Source organism: Drosophila teissieri, chromosome X (assembly GCF_016746235.2).
Source record: "Drosophila teissieri strain GT53w chromosome X, Prin_Dtei_1.1, whole genome shotgun sequence".
Classification (NCBI taxonomy): Eukaryota; Metazoa; Arthropoda; class Insecta; order Diptera; family Drosophilidae; genus Drosophila; species Drosophila teissieri.
Window position 1 is genome coordinate 14,093,852 of NC_053034.1, and position 14,328 is coordinate 14,108,179.

A 14,328-nucleotide genomic window follows, 5' to 3' on the forward strand; every position below is an offset into this window, starting at 1 on the left:
CTATGAAAGTATGTCGTCCTTTGATAACAAGGATTTGCACAAATTAGAGGACAATGGCCCAGTAAAAACAACTTAAAATCCATATTTCTAAAGCACCACACAGTGCAGTTCTGTTTATTGAGATGCACACTTTGTAAACGCAACGGAGGTAGTCCAGTTACGGTAGCATTTAACTACTCCCAGCACTTAAGGCAGTTGCAATGTCCATTGCAATAATCAAATAACAAAAAAGGCATGACAAATGGAGTCCAAACATAGCCAGATGGTTGTCATTTACATAAAATAAGAGGATCGCTTCAGTTGAGCAGGCTGCCATTGTCGCGCAGAACCTCCGCCTCCAGCTGGCCGAGATGGAGCAGGGCCACCAGAGCAGCGCCCTGTTCCGCCTGCTTCTTGTTCTTCTCCCAAAAGGAGCTGCTGAAGCGCTGGCCATCGAAGGAGCAGATGGAGCGGAACAGCTTGTCGCACTGCTGCGTTTCGTAGGCTGGCGGGGATTTGCCAGCCTTTCCGGCATGCACATATAGCTGCGTTTTCGGCAGATGGTTATCTGTGGGAGGAAATACCAGATGAAACATGGCCACCAAACCATAGTGAACGGAACACTTACCACTGGGATAGGTGGAGCGCAGGAATGGCATGTTCCGACAAATGACGCCGGCGTACTCGTCCGTGATGGCCGTGGCTGCCTCCTCTAGCTTCTGTCGCTTTGCCAGCGCCTCCGGTGGCTCCACCTCCGCCCGTCCCGAGTTGCCCATCGTCTTCAGCTCCCTCTGCTTGCGCCGACAGTAATCGCCCAGCTCCCAGATCTCGCAGATCTGTTGCAGCGTCTGGCATTGGAGGAAGCGCTTGCCCCGCGGCGTCTCCTGCAGCTCCCGGAGTATGCTCTGCACACAGTACTTGGCGTTGTGCGGCGCATTGTCGTAGTCGACGCACAGGCGCAGGTACTTCTCGATCAGCTCGTCCATGGGCAGCAAGCCCTCCGGCCTGAAGATGCTCACATTGATCTGGGCAGCACGGGCCACCATCACGCTATCGGCGCCGCATTCCAGCTGGAATTTGCGCAGATCTTCGTAGCAGTGCATGTTTTTCGAACCGCCATTGGCGATAATCGGAATGTCCACTGCCTGGGCAACGGCGCGCAGTACCTCGGGATGGGCAGCATGCTGCGGTCGCTCGTCGCGCGTTCTCGCATGAATCCCAATGGCAGCGATGCCTGTGGCGGCCAGTTTCTGGACCAGATCGATGGTACCCTCCACGTCCGGCAGTATGCGTATTTTGCAGGTGACTGGAATGTCCAAGCCGGAGCACAGGGTGCGCAGAATGAGTGCCGCCTTGTCGGGATCAGCGAGCAGGGCGGCGCCCATGCCGCCCTTGATGGAGAACTCCTTGGGACAGCCCATGTTGATGTCCAGACCGGATATGTCGTGCTGCAGCAGCTTGCCCACGGCCAGAGCGCGTCCAGCATCGCTGGTGCCCATCTGGAGCACCAGACGTGACGTTTCCTGGGCGCAGGTGCGGAATACAATCGTCCCATCCGACGGATCCACAAAGTCCACCGTTCCCAGAGCCGCTGCCAGGTTTAACCAAAGGATTAGACAAAATAAACCATATGTAGATGGATCTGGGGCAATGCCCACTTACGATTTGGCCTGCGAATGCTCTTGATCAGCTTGAGGTCCACCAGCTCCTCCGTGTAAACGATGTCCGCGCCCATTTCCAGGGCCAACAGGCGCATGGGCAGCGTGCCCACGCGCACCATGGGCGCCAGGATGAGCTTGTTGCGGTAGTCCAGCCTCTGGCGTGTCTTCATGCTGAAGGACTTCCTCAGAATCGTCGGCAATCGCAGCATGGATTGAAATCGAATCGAATTCGCGGATTCAGCTGTTGCACGCTGTGCACTTGGGCGGCCTATGCACGCTAGCTCAGGGCGGCCTCTGCACGAGACGTCCAGCCGTCATTCAAGGTACGGATTTACGCCATTCAATCTGAAACGGTTTATGAATACCATATATATATATTGAATATTATATATATTATTTATATGACATCGTTTTATTTTAATTGTATTTCTTTATGTTTTTAGTTAGATAAGCGTAAATTATACTTTTCCCGCCATTAACACTCAACCTACTGACCTAGCCTTTATAAGCATTATTATTTTGTATTGTTTGATCCTTACTTATAATTGTTCTGTTTTCATCCTATCTCGACAAAGTAAGTTAATCAACTGCTTGCCAATTTATATAGAAGAATATATTATATTTTTCATATAATTTTCCCATTAATTCCTGACCTACCATTAACACTCGAGCTAGTGAATTCTGCCTTTATAAGCATTGTTATTTTGTATGGTTTGATTGTATTACCCTTAATTATAATTGTTCTGTTTTCATCCCATCTCGAAAAAAAAAATATTTATATCATTTCAAAATTATTTTATATTTTTATTTAATTTTTCCTTTAATCTGATTTATAACAATTTCCCTTGGTGTATTTTGGTATTTTTTAAAACGTACTATGGGATTCACAGTATATTTTGCGATACATGTTCGCGTTATCGATAACAGTATTGTTTTTGTCATTTAAACAAAACAAGCCAAACATTTTTTTTTGTTTTGGCACAGAAATTGCTGAATAACCGCGAATCACCGAGAGAATCGCCACCCTAGCGAGGCACCCACCATAACCAGGAGAGGTCAGAGGTCGGCGGCCAGCGAATAGAGCAACAAGAGGAGGCGCGAATAAAGCTGGAACCCAAAGAGGACTCCGAAAGTGGCCATTAATTGGATTAGCAGCGTAGAAGAACGACGAAAAAAGCGGGAACAAGAGGCATTAAGGTCTGGCCCAGCAACGTGACCGAAGCCAGGCGATCCCGATCCACGGCGAAGTCAAGCACAGGATCCGGATATTCTCGAGGAGCACAATTTGCCCTGACAACACAGCCAGCGGCACAGCAGCGGGAATACTTGGACATCATCAGCCAGGCGAGCGGAACCAGAGGAACAAGTGGCCCCAGCGACTCTGGCCCATCGGTTATGCCCAACGCGTGCCCTGGTACGCGGGTGGGGAACTGGGACTGGGACGCAGCCTGCAGGCGGCGGTCGACACACTGAGGCTGACCTACGGCCACCGCCCACGGCAGCTGGCGCTGGCCATGTCCCTGCTGGCCTACGGCGAACCAGCGCAGTCCAGCGACACGGACAGCCCGGCGGCGGAGGCGGACGCCCTCGTCGATTTCACGGCGATGCTGCAGCGGCAAAGGCAGGGCGGCGAACACGGCGGTTGGTTTGGATGCGACAGCAAGATGCAGTCGACGGAATCCGATCAGGGTTATTACCTGGAGCAGTATGTGCTGGGCGTGCTCGATTTCAGCTCACAGTATGGCATCGATTACAGCATCTCGTATACGGCGGCGAATGTGATTGGCAGGCCAACGAAATTCCCTGCCTATGGCGACTATCCGGAGACCTTTCCCATGGTGAGTCCATGCAGAAGCATCCGTACAGGGTTCCCATTCAACTCTCGCCCGCAGCGCACCTATGGCGACTGGTGGCAGCGGGCACCGTCCGCCACGCGTGAAATCCAGCCCCAGAATCTGCCGAAGCTGGAGACACACGACTATGTTGGTAAGACGCCCGGTTCAAGGTATCCGGCATAGGTTAATCATATCCACTTGCAGTTGGTTCAGAATTTGTTTGCCTTAAATATCCCTTAGACTTGACAATTTCTGTCTCCAGTTGCAAGGTCATGATGACTAGAGGGGAATCACTATTTCATCATACCATTTATCGATTGCAGTGGTTTATTTCGAGGAGTTCGTGGTGCCCACCGAAGTGGCCATCTTTGAGACCTTCAATCCGGGCGCCGTCGTCCGCATTTGGGCGTACGGCCTGACCAAACACTGGACCTGTTTGTGGGAGGCCACGGAGAGCGATCTAGCCCGGCCGCCTAGGGATTCCCGTCGCTTTGCGCCGGCACTGAAGAAGACCACGATGGTAACGAAGTGAGTACTTGGCGACCGATGCTGGTGAGAGTGGAATGGGAATATAGCAACCTACTCTTTGGCAGAACGCTGCGCATCGACTTCAATCACAGCCGACTCAATTACTACACGGAAATCGATGCCATCATGCTGTGCGGCCGAACAGTCTCCAAAACGCAGAACCTGCTGGCCAAGCAGCAGAGGACACAGCAGAGCCGGACGCTGGTGTCGCCGCCACCGGAGGTGATTGGCTCACCGCCAAGCGACAGTGGCAGTGGCGGACCAATTAGCTATAAGCTGCGCACCCTAAAGTTCCAGCCGAATTGCGGCAAAGACGGTGCCACCAAGCTGCACGAGTTCATCAACAACGATCTCAGCCAGTTCCTGGCGGACAATTGCGTGGATGGCGGTGAGACGCCGCCACAAATCTGTCTCACGGATCTGCCGTTCGAGATCCTACTGCGCATACTCAGCTACCTGGACCTGAAGTCCCTGTTCCGTGTGGGCCAAGTGTCGCGCACCTTCTACGACATCTCCACGCATCCGCTGCTCTACGCCGAGCTCAGCCTGAAGCCCTACTGGCATGTGGCCAGCTCAGAGCTGCTGTGCACCCTGGCACGCCGGGCCACCATGTTGCGCAAGCTGGATTTGTCGTGGTGCGGCGGCTTTGGCAATGTCTCGCCCACCGAATTCAAGAAGTGGGTTCACAACAATGCCAAAGCGTATCAACTAACTGATGACTTGTTTCAGATTCCTGACCCAACGCGGCGATAATCTTACCCACCTGCGGCTGAACTCCTGCAAGTTTCTCAATGCCAGCTGCATTGAGAACGTGGGCATAGTCTGTGATAACCTGATAGGTGGGTTTCATCTTATCTTTATTGAATTTTTAAACTATAGATTCCGATCTTCCTTCGCAGAGTTGAGCCTGCGCAACTGTGCCACTGATCCGCCGCTGCTAAATTTCTCCTGTCTGGCCAATCTCAAGAACCTGGAGCGTCTCGATCTCTTCCAAACGTACTTCGAAACGGAACTGCTGCTCAGCATGCTCGAGGGCAATCGCAAGCTAAAGCACCTGAATCTTGGTGAGTTGGATAACTTCAACTTGATTCGTGTAACCAAATTCATGCTTTCCTTTAGCATTTTGTGGTGTCTCGGTGAACATGGACAATGTGGCCGCCCATTTGGCCACGTACAACACGCAGCTGATCTCGCTGGATCTGTGGAAGGCGCACTTTCTGTCGGCCAGAGGCTTGCAGTCGCTGGCGCGTCTCCATCAGTTGGAGGAGCTGGACTTGGGCTGGTGGTGAGTGCTTCTCGATGGAATTGCAAATGCGAATTCCATTAATAACAAATTCTTTTCGTTTAGCTTGAGGGAGGCATCGCTTGGAGATGGGCTGTTCCAGCTGCTGTCCAACTGCCCCAAGCTGAAGAAGCTCTTCTTGTCGGCGGTGCGAGGAACCACCGAACGCGATCTCATGCATATTGCCGCCCTGGGCAAGAATCTGGAGCAACTGGACCTAATGGGCATTCTGAACATAACGCACGAGCGTGTTTATGAGTAGGTCCCTTTCCCCTTGCCATTCGTAGTTGAAGTATCTGTTTTAGATCGCCTAAACATTGTATTCACTTCGATTTCAGCATTTTAGTGCACTGCCCCAAGCTCCAATTGCTGGACCTGAGTTTCTGCGACAACATCATGGATCGGGATGTGAGTAGATCTTCGCTAGAGTTATCCTTTCCATTCGTAGCTAACGCCGTTTTATTACACAGTTCCAATTGCTGGCGGATTGGTCGCGACAATTTAACGTGGACATAAAGAGCAGTCGACATCACTGAACCGGAAACGGCGAAACCGGAAGTGGGACAATCCAGTCCTAGTAGCTATTCTAATTATGCCTAGTACAATGCTAAGTGTACTTTTAGATCACACTCACTCTCCCTCTTCGTTTATAGTAAAGTGTTATATATATATGCTGTTATGAATATGAGATATTTGATATTAAACGTGGCGATTTTTTAATCACTTCAACTAATGCTAAGCACATCAGGCTTTTTAATGGCATGAGTTGGGAGTAGATGTACTGCTTTATTAATTCAAAATTTATTTACTATTAATGAAAATGATTTTTAATAACTTTTAAAAGAAATCACATAAATTAATATTTGTTATTTCAAATATAAATATTTGTGATACTATCGGTACATTCTGCCATCACTAAGCTAACAGTGTGACCGCACTATATCATTGCTCAGGTTTTCCAATTGGAATATAAAGGTACAAATCAAATGATTTTAAAATATGCACAGTAATTATTTTATTTATTAAACATAAATATTAACTTCGTAATTGCTATTTTTGCATGTCTGTATATCCAGAACTTTCATGCGATACTCACGACCGAGCCTGCCATCCCTAGCTGCCATCTCTAGCTTATTTTCCAATAAGAAACAGTAGCGCAGTGCGCTTATCAAAATTAGTTGCTAAATTTAATTAGTTGCTTGTAGTACTTACAATCGAGGGCAAGGGGAGTCACTCGGAGCGACGGATGACCCAGCTCCTGGCCAGGACCAGCCAGATAGTGAGCGCCAGCGGTGTGGGGGGAATTGGGCAGCCAGCTGTGCAGCAGCAGCAGAGGCAGCAACAACAATAACAACAAAGTAACGAGGTCGCAGGACCAAAAAAGGGGAGGAGGAGAAGGAGGAGCAGGAGGTATGTATATGTGTGTGTGTGTACCCAGTAGGGCAGCCGCCCCCTCCGCCGGCCACGCCCCCTAGCAGCACGTACACATCGTGTAATTGCCGTGAATTATTGATGTGGCTGAGCATTCTGCGCTTTGCGGGCGTGCCCGTCCATCTATGGAGTTGCTAAACGAGTGGTCTACCATTGTGGCATTTGTGTATATCCATCAGGTCCAGTGACACGCAGCCATGCGCTTTAACAAGCCGGAACTGAACTCCCTGGCCAGCAATCCAGCAACCCGCTTCGACAAGGAGGGACTGCTCATCATCACCGACCGCCAGGAGGGCTTCCTGTGGCGGTCCAGCGAAGGTATTGATTGCACCACTACCATCTGTTCACCCCCATCCATGCACATGCACGGGCACACACACCCACACACATCCACACACCATCCAATCCTGTCCAGGCACTTGGCTTATGCACTTCATTCTACCGCCCACAGTCAGAGTTGAACGTTGGTGTAAACTGCGTGGCAATTTACTGTTCTACCTCAAGGATAAGGACCCCAAGTCAGCGGTGGCCGGCCTCCTGGTGCTGGAGAACTGTCGTGCGCGCATTCAGAATGAGGATCGTGATCCCGACGGTTACGTATTCGATCTAGGTAGGAAACTATCCACACATTTATGAGTACTATGCTAAGAACTGTGTGTTTCAGACTTCAAGGACAGCTCATCGGAGCGGCTCATCACACGCTCGTCGGCCGAACGCCTGGCCTGGGTGCAGTGCATCGAGCACGCTTCCAGCGAGAAGCTGAACGCGCTCATCCGCCAGCTAAAGGATCAGATTGTCAGCCAGAGTCGCCAGCCAAGCAGCGGCGCATCCTCCATGGGCAATCACATTGACCTCGGCATGCCGCTGGAGCAGCAAATGCAGGAGCAGCTACAGCAGCTGCACAGCCAGCCGGCGGAGGAGTTGTCCGTGAGCGTGCCTGTGACCACGGAGGTGGTGGCGCCGTTTGAAGGTGATCTTATACAGTTCTAACCCAAAAACCAATAACAAAATGAAACGCAAATGCAAACAATCGGGAAACGCGACGGTCGTTATTGTTTTTAGTTTTGTTAACCAGTTAACCAGATATTGAGCCATGTCACTGTTCCACCAACTGCACCCCAAAACCTCTCGCTCACTTCCATGCACCCACAGCCACCCGGTTTACAGTCATTTGATTCCATCTTTAGATTCCATCTGGACCAACTAAAGACGCTTCATTCGCAAACATTCTGCACATTGTACTATCACATTTCGGTGTATGTTGTATCAGTCCCTAGAATCTAATCGAAATCGCAGGACTAAACCACTAGTTTCCATTACTCCATTACTCCATTTTCGAATTTATATGTTGTATACTTATGTGTAATCCCAACGGGAGCTGGAGGTGCATTGCGATCCATGTGATTGGACTGAAAATGATGAATTTATTCTTGGAATAAACTTTGTTTTGCTTATGAATTTAAACGAAATTAACCAGTTGTTTGTTATTCAATCCCCTCCTGCTTTAGCTGTGCCGCCTGCTCTTCGGTTTCCTTCCCTTCCCTTCTGTTCTGTTCCATTGCATCAACCTGGTCTACTCTTACTTACAGAACTCGATCTCTCGGAGCTGCCCATTTGCGAGATGGCCCTCTCCTGTGATACCCTGCCCCTGGACACTTTGGGGCGACCGCCCAACCCGCAGGTGGTGTGCTCGCTGCTGCCGTCGGCTGGAGAGGATTGCGTGTGGCGGGAGCACGCACGCACCGAGCTGCAGGAGCGCACACGCACACCCCAGTTCCTCTGCACCATGCGCTTCCAGCGCAGCGCCGGCTTGTCGGCCAGCACACGCCTTCGCTTCAGCGTCCACGATGTCCGCGAACGGATGACGCTCACCGCAGTGCCGCTGGGTCATGCCGAGGTGGCCCTGGGCGTCATCCAGGACACCAGCCGGCTGCGCCTGCCACTGACATCGCCGCGCGGCGAGTGCGGCTTCATCACGCTGGCCTCCTGGTCACCCGACGCTGCCGTGGAGCCCGGCCAGTCGGGCCATGGACCGCCTCGTTCTAGCACACAGCTCTTCGAGGGATCGACAGGCGCCGCGGGAGCCACTACGAGCAGCAGACGTGGTGAGATGGGGGGCATACATCCTAGGGTTCTATTTAATGTGATTTGGGTTTGGGGTTGGAGAGTAGCTCTTCGAAAACGACAAGGATAGAAGAATCATTTGAGTAGAATCATTTGCTCCAAGATAGTATCTTTCGCATGCATCTACCCTACTGACCTGCATCTTTTGCACCCACCTGCAGCCCATCGGCGCACCCAGTCGCTGCCGCCGAAGCTGGGAGTCCGCCTGTTTGTGCCGCAGCAGTGCGGCCTGCAGCGGGTGTGCTCCAATCCCCGCCTGCGCACATATCGGCTGCACTCGTCGCTGGGAGCGGACATCAGTGTGCAGGAGACGCTGCTGGAGTCGCGCCTGTGCTGCCAGCTGCCCCAGCAGCTGCTCTCCATCTGGATACAGCGCGAGAAGGAGCTGCTGCAGGAGATCTCCGGCATGGGCGAGCTCAGCGGCGAGTGGCGCTGGCGACAGATGAATCTGCTGGAGGAGCATCTGCGCCTGCTCAAGGACTACTCGCAGGCCAAGCAGAATATCCAGCAGCTGGCGCGTGATGGTGTCGCCTTTAAGCGCTCCTCCGCGAAGGCGGACGAGGCGCTGGAGTTCCTTCCGGTCAATCTGCACGTGCAGCGGATGTGGGCACAGAACGACACGTTGCAGCGACGTGGCCTCCTGGACGTGGTCACCGTGGGCGCCTTCACGCGCCACGATGCCAAGGGACGCAAGTGTGGCGGTCTCATCAAGTGAGTGGGCTACCATCATCCTCTCTATGGACGCAAGACTTATTGATTCGTTTCTTTTCACTTCGGCCAGACTGCTGCAGGAGAGCAAAGCCTGGAAGCTGGAGCAGAGCAACGCGTGCAAGGTGCAGGCGGCCAACGATGCCGTGCAGGCCACCAAGCAGCTGCGCAAGGAGATCGTCGAGCTGATGTCGCAGCTGCTGCAGTTGGCCAGTCGGCGCAGCTCCATGGACATGATGCCGCTGTGCAACCAGATGGTGACTCGCACACGCACGCTGCTTAATCTCTGGGAGCCCAGCATTGTGGAGGAGGCGGTGGCCTTCATCGAGCGCCATCGCATCATCGAGGAGCCGGAGAATGTGCTGATGGAGCCGATGTCGCCGTTCCGCAAGATAACCCAACAACTGACGGCGCTGGAACTGAAGTCACCGGAGCTGGAGGACTTTGCCACGCCGGTGGTGGCGCCACCGGATCTCTGGCCACGCGGTCAGCCGCCGCTGATGCGCTCGAACAGCTGGCATCCGAGCAACAGCTCGCCGTCCAGCTCGCTGGATATCCGGGCCATCGATTCGCTGCAGCATGTGGTGAAGTGCTACAACGATCACCTGCGCAGCCTGGAGCAGGGCGGGAATCCGGGTCGTCAGGCCGAGCAGGAGGAGGAGGCCACATATCAGTCGCTGCCGGTTGCTTGGCAAACGCCATCAGAGGCCAACACATCCACGCAAGTTCCGCCATCGGATCCGCCAGCTGACTTATCCGTACTGCAGCTAATCGATCTGGACGAGATCGGGCGGCAGGCGCAGCGACAGCGGCAGCATCAGCATCAGCAGCCACCGGCGGGCTTCCTGGACACCAAGCTGATGAGCTCCTCGCCGTCGGCCAACTATTACCGGCCCACGGAGGAGCCGGAGCCACTGGATCTCACCCAGCTGAACATCGAGGCGAGCGTCATGTGCCTGGTCAGCAAGCTGAAGTTCTTTTGCGGTCGCTGCGACAGTCCGGCGATCCGGCTGCGTCACCCGAAGGCGCCCATCAAGCGGGAGGGATTCGCTGTGGCACCACAACAGGCGCCGGACGTGATTGCGGCCTCAGCAGCCGGCAAGCAGGCACCCAATCTGGCACTGGATCTCAAGCCGCAGTCCGTGGGCAGTGGTGGCGCCACTTCCGGCACTGTGGCCGTGAAGAAGGGCAACAAGTTCACCGACGGCCTGGATCTCTCGATGACCACAGACTGGGCGGCGGAACTGCGTCCCAGCATGCGCAAGCTGCGGCACGCCATGGATCGCCTCCTGAAGACCGCGCGACTGATGCACTCGGTGCAGCGGCTGCAGCAGGACATGCGCTGCAATCGCCTCCAGGCGAGCATCATGTATCGCAGGGATGTCTGCTTCTCCCAGGCGGTAAGCATTCATTCATCACTTAGTTTGCAGCCTGTGCAGCTCTTGATCTCGATCTCCTTTCTCTCCAGCTAACTGCGCTAGTCAGCTCCTTGATGCTGCGTCTGTGGGGCAGCGAACTGGACATGGGCTATCTGGTGATGCTGCGCGACCTGGGGCCACTGGCCTACTTCGAGGGTCTGCTGACGCTGTACGGCAACGAGGCGGACATGTGGAGCGACATGTGCATCGCCATCGAGGACCTGTCCGCCGTCAGCTTTCAGCTGGTGCGGGCGCAGGGTGAAGTGGCTCAGACGCCCACGCCACGGATCACCGGATCGCGGCAGGCGCTGGAGGTGCAGCTGCCGGTGCCGGAGCACTCGCTGCCGGGCAATGGCACCTCCATATCGTTCAAGATCACGCCCGTCTTCTTCAACATCGGCATCAACGAGAAGGCCAGCTTCGCCGAGACGCTGGGTCAGACCAAGGAGCAGCATCGCTCCAACTGGGACAACTACTTGCGCCTGAGCCAGTACTTTGGCCGGTATCGCAAGCTGGGACTCGGTTCGGTGGACACTGGCGAATCGCTGCAGTCTCTGCTCGGCTTCATGGAGCAGCAGCTGCGGGCGAATGTGTCCAAGAACGTGAAGATTCTGCACCTGGCCGAGGACGCGTGCCGTTTGATGGACGGCCTGCGGTTCACCTCGTGCAAGAGCGCCAAGGATCGCACTGGCATGGCGGTGACCCTCGAGCAGTGTCGTGTCCTGGTGCGCGAGTTCCAGCTGCCGGCGAAGCATGTGCCCTACGCGCTCAGCACCATGCGAAGGTGAGTTTCGAATTTGAAATACTTGGATGATTTTTATGGTGATTTTCATGCACGCTACTTGATTTCAGTGAGGGCACGCGCATGGACAACGTGCTCAAGAACATCGGGAAGCGAAAGTATGCCTTCAATCGAACTCAGGTCTCCTTCCTGCCGGCCATGTACAGGCCGCCAGTAGGTAGTTACGGCAAGGCGCAGACTTAAGGACGCCGTGGGGTGGTGGGTATCCGTTTCCGGATGATGTCCCATTGGAGAGCGGACGTTACTTAATGAACCAACCGCAGTTGCAGCGAGATACATATATCAGCGAAGCAAAGGAAAACGTATAAAACTGTGCCAAAAATCCAAAAAACAATTTAACCAATTTTGCGCGAGGCAAGCAAAGCGAATAACGAATAAGTTAATACAAATAGGTAACTAATTAAATTAGCACATTGATGGAGCATCCTCCGGACAATTGTTAACGCATCACACGATTCCAATTTCGATTCCGTAGCATGGATTACATCTAGTAATCTCCCCCCTTTCCATATTTATTTAGGCTATATCCGCGTAGTTGTAGTTTGCAGATGAGGCAACCGTGTACTTTAGCAACTCATGTACTTCCAGTGAATAAAAAAACAGAACTTGTTAACCACTATTACACACAAAACTTAACAGCGTCGAATTCCTAGTAGTCCTGCACACGCCCGGTGCCCAAACGCTCCTTCCGGATCTCGGTCCTCAGCCACGAGGGCACATCGCGTATGGGATGGGCATTGGGATAGCGCAGCGGCTTCTCTGGCCCCTCGAATGGATGCGTTTTGGCCAGCTTGCGCTCCAGATACTCCTTGTTCACCTGCTTCTGGTCGCGGTGCTTGTCCATGTACAGATTGAAGGGCTGCTTCAGCGGGAAGAACTTCTGGTCGGCCAGATAGGGCTTGGGAAAGTCGTACTCATAAACGGGCTCCTTGCTCTCTGCGCGACAGATAACCAGCATGAGTATGAGCTCCGATTGGTAAACTACGTTTCTACTCACTCAAGACATCGTGGTAGAACTGCGTCAATGACTCGTCCCAGTTGGTCTGATAGAAGGCCAGGCCAGCCGGCGTCAGTTGCTCCTGGTGCTGGCGATAGAAGTCCAGGGTGCTGAAAGTGCGCTTCTCTAGATTGCTGTAGTCGGCATCCGCCAGCTGATAAGAGCCGAGATCAAGGCGCGCCTGCTGTTTGTAGAGCACAAAGACCATGCGCTGGTAGCCAACGCCGCGCGGCGGGAACGGCGGCAGATACTCGGCGAGAACCTGGCCCTCGCTCACCTTGCCGTTGGGTATGTTGGCACTGGAAGAAACAAAACACACGAGGATTAGCCGAAGATCATGCATAATAAAACGGACCTTACATGAACCAATGCAGGCACTCGGCAGTGCCATTTGTGTAGTGTGCATCGGGATTGCTGGCCACCAGGGTCCAGTAAGTGTCCTGGCCGGCGGCTTGTCCCGTAATGGGATCCACTAGGCCATCGAAGCTGATCTGAGGCGCTTTGGCTGCCTCCGTGGGCTTGATCACATTGCCATTGTAGACGGGTGCCAGGCTATCGCCGTCCAGCTGGTAGCTTATGTTGAGCGGCACGCGGGGCACAAAGTAGGCGCTGCCGAAGAGGTGCTCGAAGATGCCGTAGTGGTCCGCCAGCAGGCGAAGATCGTGTTGGCCCGTGGTCTTCACATAGGTGCGCTGCACCTTGTCCAAATCGATAATCACTGTGGGCGCACAATCAGCAGCTATGAGCACATATATATCAATAGTGCCCAAGATCGCTACTCACACTTGTTGCTCCGTGCCAGCTGCTCCAGCTGCTTGTCGCTGCGCTGGGTCTTCAGGTGCTCCAGTCGCGCCTTTAGCTGCGCCGATCGCGACTCCCTCAGCTGCGGGAAGCCAATGTTGATGCGGGCCACCACCTCCGGATCCTCAACGTTCTCCTCTGCGGGAAGACATGGACGAGGCGATTGCTATGTGAGCGAAAAGTGATCCGGAGTGGTTACATCAACTTACCACGAATCCGCTGCTCCAGCGAACGCGCCACGCCGGGCGCCTTGCCGCGGATGGTGTGTCCTTGGCGGGTGGCGGTCACCAAGACGCCGGCCTGCGCATCACGCACGGCCAGATTAAGGCCGCTTTTCATTAACAAATTACCGAAAGACATGGTGTTTTGTAATTTGTCTTGCTTTTCAGGCGGCTCGTCTGAATCGATATCGCTATCGATATTTTTTCTGAAAATGATATATTTATATCGTGATAGTAATCACTTAATTCTAAATACTGGTAGCTTTAATATATGAAATTTATATAAACACAACGTATTATTATGTGTATTAGAAACAGAATATCCATGAATTTAAATAAGAAAAATGAAGTTAATAAGATAAAAGTATCAGACGACTTATACACATATAACGCACTATTTTAAGATTTACGAAAACATTTAATTATTTTATTAAATTTCCGCACCTTACGTATACACCTTGAGAATCGCCGAGAACGGCGCTCTTTCTTAGATAAAGTATCACACGACATATACACATATAACACACTATTTTAAGATGTA

General features: G+C 52.9%; 4 protein-coding genes across 4 annotated transcripts; 2 read left to right on the forward strand and 2 right to left on the reverse strand.

The window, feature by feature from the left end:
* Positions 1–78: 78 nt before the first annotated feature.
* LOC122623191 (tRNA-dihydrouridine(20) synthase [NAD(P)+]-like) lies at positions 79–1,903 on the reverse strand. Its single transcript, XM_043802191.1, has 3 exons — positions 1,642–1,903; positions 608–1,570; positions 79–547 (listed from the first exon to the last, which is right to left on the reverse strand). Exons 1-3 carry the CDS (start codon positions 1,847–1,849, stop codon positions 297–299), a joined length of 1,422 nt encoding a protein of 473 aa, XP_043658126.1. The 5' UTR covers positions 1,850–1,903; the 3' UTR covers positions 79–296.
* Positions 1,904–2,562: 659 nt separating this feature from the next.
* Positions 2,563–6,014, forward strand: LOC122623797 (F-box/LRR-repeat protein 4). Its single transcript, XM_043803133.1, has 10 exons — positions 2,563–3,478; positions 3,533–3,626; positions 3,799–4,003; positions 4,069–4,680; positions 4,733–4,842; positions 4,903–5,067; positions 5,123–5,288; positions 5,352–5,543; positions 5,624–5,693; positions 5,756–6,014. Exons 1-10 carry the CDS (start codon positions 3,155–3,157, stop codon positions 5,819–5,821), a joined length of 2,004 nt encoding a protein of 667 aa, XP_043659068.1. The 5' UTR covers positions 2,563–3,154; the 3' UTR covers positions 5,822–6,014.
* Positions 6,015–6,407: 393 nt separating this feature from the next.
* Positions 6,408–12,399, forward strand: LOC122623842 (inositol polyphosphate-4-phosphatase type I A). Its single transcript, XM_043803197.1, has 9 exons — positions 6,408–6,695; positions 6,896–7,034; positions 7,168–7,326; positions 7,381–7,686; positions 8,306–8,821; positions 9,002–9,551; positions 9,622–10,948; positions 11,017–11,750; positions 11,819–12,399. The coding sequence occupies exons 2-9, from the start codon at positions 6,914–6,916 to the stop codon at positions 11,949–11,951; spliced, it is 3,846 nt and encodes a 1,281-aa protein (XP_043659132.1). The 5' UTR covers positions 6,408–6,695; positions 6,896–6,913; the 3' UTR covers positions 11,952–12,399.
* On the reverse strand, positions 12,331–13,983 carry LOC122623843 (39S ribosomal protein L38, mitochondrial). Its single transcript, XM_043803198.1, has 5 exons — positions 13,776–13,983; positions 13,549–13,704; positions 13,126–13,483; positions 12,766–13,064; positions 12,331–12,704 (listed from the first exon to the last, which is right to left on the reverse strand). The coding sequence occupies exons 1-5, from the start codon at positions 13,924–13,926 to the stop codon at positions 12,418–12,420; spliced, it is 1,251 nt and encodes a 416-aa protein (XP_043659133.1). The 5' UTR covers positions 13,927–13,983; the 3' UTR covers positions 12,331–12,417.
* Positions 13,984–14,328: the final 345 nt, after the last annotated feature.

Excerpts from the sequence above, each read along its gene's own strand:
- LOC122623191 (XM_043802191.1), bottom strand. The coding sequence starts at position 1,849 with ATGCTGCGATTGCCGACGATTCTGAGGAAGTCCTTCAGCATGAAGACA. Across the intron at positions 1,571-1,641 it reads GAGCATTCGCAGGCCAAATC|CGGCTCTGGGAACGGTGGAC; the intron begins GTAAGTGGGCAT and ends TAAACCTGGCAG. Across the intron at positions 548-607 it reads GCGCTCCACCTATCCCAGTG|ATAACCATCTGCCGAAAACG; the intron begins GTAAGTGTTCCG and ends TTCCTCCCACAG.
- LOC122623797 (XM_043803133.1), top strand. The coding sequence starts at position 3,155 with ATGTCCCTGCTGGCCTACGGCGAACCAGCGCAGTCCAGCGACACGGAC. Across the intron at positions 4,681-4,732 it reads TCGCCCACCGAATTCAAGAA|ATTCCTGACCCAACGCGGCG; the intron begins GTGGGTTCACAA and ends GACTTGTTTCAG. Across the intron at positions 4,843-4,902 it reads AGTCTGTGATAACCTGATAG|AGTTGAGCCTGCGCAACTGT; the intron begins GTGGGTTTCATC and ends CTTCCTTCGCAG.
- LOC122623842 (XM_043803197.1), top strand. The coding sequence starts at position 6,914 with ATGCGCTTTAACAAGCCGGAACTGAACTCCCTGGCCAGCAATCCAGCA. Across the intron at positions 7,327-7,380 it reads CGGTTACGTATTCGATCTAG|ACTTCAAGGACAGCTCATCG; the intron begins GTAGGAAACTAT and ends TGTGTGTTTCAG. Across the intron at positions 9,552-9,621 it reads AAGTGTGGCGGTCTCATCAA|ACTGCTGCAGGAGAGCAAAG; the intron begins GTGAGTGGGCTA and ends CACTTCGGCCAG.
- LOC122623843 (XM_043803198.1), bottom strand. The coding sequence starts at position 13,926 with ATGTCTTTCGGTAATTTGTTAATGAAAAGCGGCCTTAATCTGGCCGTG. Across the intron at positions 13,705-13,775 it reads GCTGGAGCAGCGGATTCGTG|AGGAGAACGTTGAGGATCCG; the intron begins GTAAGTTGATGT and ends GTCTTCCCGCAG. Across the intron at positions 13,065-13,125 it reads GAGTGCCTGCATTGGTTCAT|TGCCAACATACCCAACGGCA; the intron begins GTAAGGTCCGTT and ends TGTTTCTTCCAG.